Raw genomic sequence first — 10321 nt, forward strand, 5'->3', positions numbered from 1 at the left:
ACCTCATCTCTACAATAAATCAAAAAATTAGCCGGGCGTGGTAGCACGTGCCTGTAATTCTGGCTACTCGGAAGGCTGAGGTGGAAGGATTGCCGGAGCCCAGCAGGTCAAGGCTGCGGTGGCCAGGAGCGGCCACTGCACTCCAGTCTGGGTGACAGAGTGAGACTCCAACTCAAAAAATATATATATATTGTGCATTTATTCTTACATGTTTAAACTTCAGTCACCTTCAAAGTACTCTCCATTTGATGCAATACACCTATTGAAGTGCTTTTTCCACTGCTCAAAAGAGTTTTTGAACTCATCAGTGTTGATGCCTTTTAGTGCTTCTGCTGTTTTTTGTTTCATCTCTTCCACATTGGCAAAACGTTTCCCTTTGAGGACTGTTTTCATCCAGGGAAACAAAAAAAAGTTGCTCAGTGTGAGATTGGGTGAATAGGAAGGGTGGGGCATGGGGGGGGCAGATCATGTTGCTTTTGGTCAAAACCTGCTGAACACTCAGCACAGTACAGGCAGGTGTGTTGTCATGGAGGAAGACCCAGTCACCTGTTTGCCACAACTCGGGACCATTCTTGAGAACGCAGCATCTCACAACACTAGCTGGTTCACTGATGCTGAGGGTTTCTAGAACACTTACCTAGTGGGGATAGCCTGTCTACAAGTACCTCCAAAAGCTAATTCCAGTTTTTTTGGGTCTCCCCCTTGTACTTACAGGGTCCTTTATTTACCACCTAAATACATGTCTGAGGCCATCTATAGCCGTACTTCCCTCTTCCTGATCCCCTAGAAAATCTCCCTCTTCTTGATCCCCTCCAAGAAAACAAACTCCTTGATTCCTTAAGGAAGGATAAAGATGCAAAACTTGGAATCAGAAAAGCTGGTGTTAGTTCTGGCTCATCCACTTACTGTCTAAATCCTTTGGCAAAGTAAGTTTGACTGAACCCATGGTTTTCTTATTTTATTGTTTTAGTTATTTATTTTTTTGAGATGGGGTCTTGCTGGAGTACAGTGGCATGATCTTAGCTCATTGCAGCCTCAAACTCTCAGGCTCAAATGATCCTCTCATTTTAACCTCGAGAGTGGCTGAGATGATAGGCACACACCACCATGTTCAGCTAATATCCTTATTTTTTGTGGAGACGAGGTCTCTCTATATTGCCCAGACTGGTCTCGAACTTGGGGACTCAAGAGATTCCCCCCATTTCAGCCTCCCAAAGTGCTGGGATTACAGGTCTGAGCTACTGTGCCTGGCCAGTTTCCTCATTTTAAAGTAAGGGGGAATGTGGCTCATGCCTGTGATGCCAACACTTTAGGGAGGCTGAGGCAGGAGGATTGCTTGAGCCTGGGAGTTCAAGACAAGTCTAGGCAACATAGTGAGACCTTGTCTCTACAAAAAATTAGCCAGGTATGGTGGTGTGCTCTGTAGTTCCAGCTACTCAGGAGGCTGAGGCAGTAGGATGGTCTGAGCCTAGGAGGTCGAGGCTGCAGTGAGCCATGATTGTGCCACTGTACTCCAGCCTGAGCAACAAAGTGAGACCCTAAAACAGTAAGTAAATAAATGAATGAATGAGTGAATGAATGAATGAATGAATAAATAAATAAATAAATAAATAAATAAATAAATGTGTTGAACTTGATTATTTCTTGGGAATCCTCCAGTTTCAATGTCACTATGATTCTAGATGAAGTAGAGTGTAATTCTACAGACGCGAGGTCAGTGGCGTCTAAGCACCAACAGGTCTCCAAGGGAGAAATGGATCCACCTCACTTTTTTGATAATCTTATCCTTTTTTTTTTTTGAGTCAGAGTTTCACTCTGTTGCCCAGACTGGGGTGCAGTGGCAAAATCATGGCTACTGCAGCCTCAACCTCCTGGACACAGGTGATCCTTTTGTCTCAGCTTTCCAAGTAGCTGGGACTACAGGCAGGCACCATTATGCCCATCTGATTTTTTTTTTTTAACTGGTAGAGATGAGGTCTTGCCATGTTGCCCAGGTTGGTCTCAAGCTCCTAGACTCATGCAACCTCTCATCTTGGCCTCCCAAAGTACTGGGATTACAGGTGTGAGGCACCATGCCTGGCCTGATAACCTTATTCGCATTTGCTCTTCTTCCTAGAAGGAGACATCAAGGAGAATGAAATAATCCATTGGCAAATATAGTCCTCTGCCTGTCCAACCACCCCTTACCCAAGAGCAAAATTCGATAAGCAAAAAATGAGATGTAGTATATATGTTTGTAAAATATATTTCAGTTTATACCTATAATTTTTAGAAAGAACATGTCAAGGCAGGAAAGTTTCCCCTCATTTGTTTATTATATATAATTGGGTTATAGCCTCACAATAAGTACATTCAAGGAACACAAGGATTGTGTGATAGGGTAAGCATTCCCATGACTAGGTTATGTTTCATGGCACAACTGCCTTTAAGAAACAGAGATGGGCCAGGTGCGGAGGCTGAAGCCTGTAATCCCAGCACTTTGGGAGGCTGAGGCGAGAGGATTGTCTGAGCCTGCGGGTTCGAGACCAGCCTAGGCAACATAGTGAGACCTTATCTCTACAATAAATTAAAAATTAGCTGGGCATGGTAGTGCGTGCCTGTAGTTCCAGCTACTTGGAAGACTGAGGCGGAAGGATAGCCTGAGTCCAGCAGGTCAAGGCTGCGGTGGCAGGAGCGTGTCACTGCACTCCAGCCTGGGCAACAGGGTGAGACTCCAACTCAAAAAAAAAAAAAAAAGAAGCAGAGATGATCTTTGGTGGGCCTGGCCTAAGCAGGTGAGCCCTTGAAGGCATTGGCCTCTTCCTGAAAAGGTTTGAACCCAACGGAGAGTCTACAATGATGGATTTAAAGATGGCGAATACTGTGGCAAGTGCTTTCACTAGGAATAGAAAGCCAGAAAGAAAACAAGAACTTCAGTCCTCCAACTACAAGGGAGGATCCAAAAAAATCAGATTTTTTGGAGGGCAGGCACCTTGCAGTACAGGCATCCTTCTCTAGATAAGTGTTCTAGGAACCCATTGGCATCAGTGTACCAGCTAGCGTTGTTGTGAGAGGCTGTGTCTGACTTCAGTGAAGTTTTTTCTGAAGATTCTTTCAATTCATATGCCCTTTTCATGTTACGAGCACCCCTGCCCACCACCATGCTGAATGTTCAGCAGTTTTTGGCCAAAAATGGCATGATCCCTTTGCCCCTCCTTCCCTATTCACCCAATCTTACCCCCCAAGCAACTTTTTGTTTGTTTGTTTCCCTGTATGAAAAAAAAGTCCTCAAACGGAAATGTTTTGCCAGTGTAGAAGACGTGAAACAAAAAAGGGCAGAAGCACTAACAGGCATCAAAATGAGTTCAAAACTGTTTTGAGCTTTGGAAAAAGTGTCTTGATAGGTGTATTGCATCAAATAGAGAGCACTTTGAAGGTGACTAAAGTTTAAACATGTAAGAATAAATGCACAGTTTTTTAATAAATAAATTCTGGGTTGTTTTGAATCCCCCTTCATATAAGGAACGGAATTCTACCAGCTTCCTGAATGATCTTGGAAGTGGATTCTTCTCCGAAGCCTTCAGATGACAACTCAGCCTAACTGATACTTGAGCGTGAGACCCTGAGCAGAGAGCACAGTTGAGCTGTGCTGGACTTCTGATCTACCAAAATAAGAGCAAAATAAGTGAAATTGTTATAAGCCTCTAAGTTTGTGGTATTTTTTTATGTGGCAATAGCAAATAAACTAAAATAATGGTATTCTCATTGAATGTGACATATGTTTTTTAAAAGAATTGTTTTCTTTCTCCTCTCTTCTTGTCTTTCTCCAAAGCCTTGGTCTTTTCCCCTACCATGCCATTATTTTATGGACTATAACTGGAAAATGCCATTTTGTTGCATTAAAATCTTCTCTCATATCACTTATCTCTCCCCTCCCCACACCCCATGGTTGACCGAGATGCAGAGATGTATGAATCTTTGGTATGTAATATACATGTTTAGTTAGGGCTGAAGGATCAAACCAGAAAACCCAGATTTCAAGAATCAAAGCAAACAATCTGCTTATTTTGAAGTAACTCAGATATGTTTCATTCACTGCATCTAGTTATCTAGAAACACAGTAACCTTGACATAGCGGTTGAAGAAAAAGCAGAAGCAATGTCAGCATAAATGCCTGAACATTTTAATATCATTTATCAATAAACATTATGAGAATACCATGTATTTGAATACATGCTTTTCCTGAGGAAAACCTGCATCCTATCTTCTGTTTCCTGATGTCGCAGCTGGATCTTATTACAAGGGTAGGATGCACCATGGGAAGCGTGCCTAAACTTTTTAAACTACAAAAGGAAAGCCGATCTTCATTAATTAGATGTCTAGATTGCGCAGGCTGACCACTGTATTATTGTATGTAACATAGTGAAAAACACTATGCTATGGCTTGTTGATAGCTCCACCCAGGTAATTTAGCTAAGCCTTATTTGCTAAGATATTCTATCAACCACAAAGGCAGGATTTGGTGTCAGGTCAAAAATCAGATCAAACTGTGACTTGAGTGAATGCTCTGCAATAAAGGAAACTGAGAACACAGTATGATGTCTTTCTAACGTTTAATTCAGGAAAAATGTCATCTCCAGCACAGCTTAACATGGTGCTACTACATAATGCAGATAAGTGAAAATATTAACAAGTCAATGATTCATAACTAGGACTCACCATTTAAAACTCATATTCTCTGCCTTTGTGAAAACCATGGAATTGGATTTAAAAAGAAGCCACCTAATTTTAAACTTAAGCAAATGTGAACAATGGATTTTAGAATGAAGGATAAGTCTGTGGATCGCAAACCCTCACCTGAATAATGATTAGCTCTTTTAATAAAAAGAAAGAACTCAAGGAAAAAAAATACTTAGAAAGTCATAATCTGGAAGAACTTCGAATCTGGGAATCCAAGTAAATCATGATTTAGCTTCTACCCACTTTAACCAAAGTCTTCCCAGGTGCTAGAGTCAGCGCTAAAGAAAAGCTATTACAAAGCTATTATGTTAAGTAATTGTAATCTTTGTCTGCTTCAACTTCTTTTACCTGTGTCTTTGTCGTGCATATAATTATCCTGTGGGAAAACACTTCAAGCTCAAATGAAATCAAGGGCTTCAGTTTATGCCCACACGGACCTTGTCAAGTAGCCAATGACTTGCCCTTTCATTGTGAGTGACTAATATCAATGCTGGCTCTAAAGAAAGACACTTTTCATAATCGCCCAACAATCTGCTAAGTGAAAACATATGGACAGGCTTAGGCAAAGCCTGCCAGGGGTCTTGGCTGAATGGAAAACAGGTGCTCTCATTCTCTGCCACGTTAATACCCCATTTACCCCCAAGTCCAAAGGTTATAGGACTAATAGCTGCCTTGTGGTAATCAGGGAAAGCCAAGACACTAGCCCTGGTGAAACATCTGGGACATATTTTACATACTTGCACACATGCTTCAGGCTCAATTAAAGTGAGGCTTTGGCACATTTATTAATCTTTTTTACTTTTATCCTATAAGAGGACCCACTGACCTGACCCCACTATTATACCATATGAGAAAACAGAGAAATAATGAGAGCTAGAGGTCAGTACCTGCTCGTATGGCAAAAAATACATTTGTTTTCTCATGAAGTTCCATTATGCATGACTTTATACACAGACTTTAAGTAGAGGAACCAATGAATTTTTAAAAGTAGGAAATTACCCTTCTCCCACTCAGACACTGATAGCCAAGACTTACAGCAAGGACTGCTGTGAATGCCAGTCAAGAGATAGAAACTGATCAATGAATACTTATAGGATCCCTTCAGATTTTCATTTCTTATAGTAAAATCTGTGTATGACACGATTTTCCACTCTAAGATTCTTCCTTCTATTATTATGCAAGCACGTAAAAGTCTACTGCAAATTACATGTGAAATTTTTTGTTTGTTCAGATACGATTTTTATGCTATCGCTCACATTATGTAAAAAAGAAAAATCTCCTTATAGATCACTCAAATAAAGAGTTGGATTTAAGCAAATCAGCTCACGATCCTTTCACATGGAAAGCACATTGCTTGTCGGCATCCTGTGTAGAAGAATACAGTTGAACTCACACTGTAATTTAAGCACTCACTTTCAATCAACTTTGGTAACTAGATCTGAAAATGTGTTAGAAGCAGGGTGTCACTTTCAGACAACCAAACACTAGATTACAATAGATGTTGCTCCAGAGATTTGGTGTTATTTCCACCCTGGCATGTTCCACTTGACATCTATGTTTTGGTGAGCTGGTTAACCAGGTGTGTCTATTTCCCGCGCCTAACATTCTCTCTATTAAACATGACCATAAAAAGGGGAGATTAGAAGTATAGAATATCAACAAACGGGCTAAAAATATATGGGTTGACTTCAAGCAGGGACATTGAAGTACTAGACTTCGCTAAGGGTTTCCATTTATTAACATTTCTGGGGAAACGCCTGCTGCTGGGATGGATCTTTATGGTGGCTTTAATAATAAAGCAGCAACAAGCAAGAGAAAATGGCCATAAATGGATGGCAGCTCAGTGTTTATCAGCAGAGAAATGATGATTCAGAGCTGGCATGTTGAGTTAAAATACAAGCTCTCTACGGCTCTGCAGCTGACCTTAACAATAAATCATATCATTTATTGCCAGAAGTGTATGCTCATGTTATTTAACATTAAAAACAAGCACATATGTATTTTTGCAGGAAGATTTTGTTAGTTTATGTTTGATGATATTGCTAATGACTAAATGATGCACAGAAGAAAAATTTCACATAAAAGCTCTATCAATTTTGAAATGTTTGAAATAGCATCAGGAGGGGAAAAATGTGTATGTGTGTGTGTGTGTGTGTGTGTTTCCATTTTGCTTTGAGCATTAAATATTAGTCAGGAAAAAAATCATCTGGGGGGCCAACTAATCACTGAATTTTTGTATGTGACATTCCTAATGCTTACTTCCAGCACACAAATTCTTACACTGGAATCTAACTTTACATCTCTGCTGGAAACAAAGGTCAAGGGCATAAATAGGCATAAATTAAGATACACTGTTTTTCTCCTTTCTTCAAAAAAATGTCATCGCTTTACTGTAACCCAAGTCAGATAGAATCTAGTGAAGGTCAAAATCTGGTTTTATATACTGAACAACGTAGAAATAATTAATGATGGCCCCTTCCCCGCCTCTTGACCTCACCCTAGGACTTTTTAGATTTTAGATCTGGAAATGCCTAGAGATGATGTCACAGACTTACTATCCTCTTTGCCACAGAGAGTGGTACTTTCCAGCCTCTGCTGCTGTGGTGCAAGGTCATTCTAATTCCTACCTTCAGTTGTCCCCTCTCTCTAGGGGACAACCAATCCAAGAAGTCCCCGAAACTAGCTGTTATTTACTGTGGTCACCATCCCCACGCCAATCAGGAATCAAAATACAACCTCTCTGAAAGGGCTTTCTTGACCAAGGAACCCCGGGGTCATTTCAAACCCAGGGAATGATAGTGAGCACTGAGGTTATTTAAATGTCCTCTGGAGCACTCTGCACACGCGTGTCCTTTGGCTGAGCAGTTCTTTGAAAATTACAGATGACAATATCCATGTTCAACTCATGCAGGCTGCTATTTTTTCACTCCCTTCTATCCCCAAAGCATAGCCCGATTTGTAATACTCAAGATAGGACACATTTTTGCCCTTCAAAAACAGTCGTCACTGCTGTTATCTTCACGAGAGCTATCAAGTTTCAGACAAGCTGAATTATTATTTTTTTTTGTTCCTGGCAGAAAAATATTTGACCCAGCTCTGGACAAAAGCGAAGAGGATTTATAGCCCTCTCTCCCTCTTTGCAACATGCAGTGGCATTGTTAGGATGATAAACAGCACTGTCCAATTTTCTGGACTCAAACACTTCAACTCCTTTTTAACTGTCTGTGAAAACAGTGTCATGTCTACATTTCCCCCATCCCCAGGTACCCAAGTGCTGGGAAAGATAATTACCTTGTCATCTTTGTCATCTTCTTCTTCCTCGTCCTCTAGTATGTCCTCCACTACCTGCAGACAGAAACAGAAGTCGTTTTTTGTACTCTTAAAGGAGGGAATTTTGTTCTGTCATTTTGAACCTTTTGGAAACAAAAACTTTATTAACATTTGAAACAGATGCACTGAGAGGGAATATTTGATCTAGAGATAGTGATTAGGAAAATGTCCTGCCTTTAGTTGACTGAAGCCAAGGAACTGGATCCCAGGCAGGGGAGCCCGATTTACATGAAATGTTTGCGACAACTTAAAGAATTTGAAATATACATACGGTAAACTAACATTCATTTGGGGGATACTTTACATCACGAAATTTTCTGTTCCACTTATTCTGCAGTCTATTTTAATCAGACACTTTAAGTTTAGAATTAGAAAACTAAGCATGAAACAGCTCTGCTATTTCTAATTGACTTTTCACCAAACTCTAAGATAGAAAACTATGTCTGTTAATTAAGTCATGCTGGTGGTCTATGGCATAAATATCTTTTATGATTGAAATTTTAATTCTTATGTATAAATGTCATCTTGACTGTCTCTTACTTTTTGATTTTGTGGATTACCTGAAATTCTCATTTTAATGCTCTGCAATCTAACGCAAAGATTGTGAGAATGGCTATTATTGCTACAGGAAAATTAGAAATGTATTCTATAATTAAATGTGTTTAATATGTGTGTGTAACCCATGTAGGTGGATATGCATATGTGTGTGTTTCTTTAACAGTTCCTAGTTGGCCTACTTCAGCAAAATGGAATAGTCATTTTGGATTTGCCAAATAATTTCCCTTTGCCTTGATGCATACATATAACTGCAGACATTCAGAATGGGATTTCGCTCCATTTCAGGTTTTTATAAACATGGTTTTATGCACTTCACAAACATACACATATGGACTCCAAGGAAACCAAAAATTTTAAAAACTTTGGAAGGAGGGGTTTTATCTAGGTAAGTCTCAACTTAATGTACTTATGATATCTGAAATCATTTCTAAATCTTTGTAGTGCTTTTTTTTTTGCCCTAATTCTGTATCTCTGTAAAGACGCAATAGAATTATGATTAGCAAATCTTTTAAAACCTTTCTCCCAAAGTCATAATTTTAAAGGATAGAGACACTTAACCCTTCTTTCATGTGACTTTTTTTTACAGAAACAGAAATATTCTGTGGGTGAAAACTTCAATAACCAAGACTATATTATGCAAAGAATTACATAAACTGAGATAATATGTCAGAACTCTCAGTCCTAATATTTTTTTCTCAACTGAAAACATGAACTGAGTTTAAAAAATAGCCCAAATACAAACCCCAAGGTTTCATGAATCAATATGTAACCCAAAGCATCTGACAACCTGTGAGATCGTTCCCAATTTAATGTCACACTTTAAAACTTCTGTTAAATGGTACAATTTTATAATCTTTCCTTTGGACATTCAGCATTTCAAAAGAATCATAGTGGCACAATATTCAGTTTCCAACATCTGATGAGAGCTTATACTTACTTTGGGGACATAAAAAGCAATTCTGCCTTAAAAAGAAAGACATACTCTTGACATTCTCTCTAACTATATTCAGCTACATCATAAACACTTAAAACCCCTTGTCCAAGGCACACAGTGCTAGATAATGTGGAAATACAAAAAGAGGTAACCCACAAATACTTCATCTATTTTCCTATCTACCCTCAACTGGCTTGTAATTCAGTTGAATTTAAATAGGGGCGATCAGATAAAATTTCATGGTGACTTTTAATTTCCTCAAATTTGAAGTATTCACATTATAAATATAAAGACAACAATGGTGACAAGAAATAGTTGAGGTGATATATGCCAGGCTATTCCAAATTGGGCTATTTGTAATGGAGATTTAAAACAGAAAAGAAGCTACAATGTTTGGCCCATTGTGTTGCATTAAAATAATTCACTGACCCTCACAAGACTTTTAGTAAATGATGGTTGTTTTGACCTTCTAATAAAATATTTTTTAAATTGAAATTTAACTTAAGTAGGTTTTTTTTATTTTTTGCTAAAATTACCCATGCAGAATCATATCAAATGTATCAAGGAAAATGAAATGAACACTATGCTTTTACTCCTGTGAATAAACTCAAAAAATATTATAGCTATTGGCTCAGCCTGTAATCCCAGCACTTTGGGAGGCCGAGGCAAGTGGATTGCCTGAGCCCGTGGGTTTGAGACCAGCCTGGGTAACTTGGGGAGACCTTGTCTCTACAGTAAATCAAAAAACTAGCCGGTTGTGGTGGCAGGCGCCTATAGTCC

The 10321-nt window shown here is 39.2% G+C and overlaps 1 protein-coding gene across 4 annotated transcripts in view; it reads right to left on the reverse strand.

Moving 5' to 3' along the window:
• The window catches only part of MCTP1 (multiple C2 and transmembrane domain containing 1), a 334728-nt gene that overhangs the window by 73325 nt on the left and 251082 nt on the right, over positions 1-10321 (reverse strand). For all 4 annotated transcript variants that reach the window (XM_008059220.2, XM_021712485.1, XM_008059178.2 and 1 more), the window contains one exon: positions 8011-8064. In XM_008059220.2, the coding sequence (XP_008057411.1) occupies positions 8011-8064 (54 nt within the window). The remainder of the gene's footprint in view (positions 1-8010; positions 8065-10321) is intronic.

Source organism: Carlito syrichta, unplaced genomic scaffold (assembly GCF_000164805.1).
Source record: "Carlito syrichta isolate Samal-C Ts95f unplaced genomic scaffold, Tarsius_syrichta-2.0.1 Scaffold16673, whole genome shotgun sequence".
Taxonomy (NCBI): domain Eukaryota; kingdom Metazoa; phylum Chordata; class Mammalia; order Primates; family Tarsiidae; genus Carlito; species Carlito syrichta.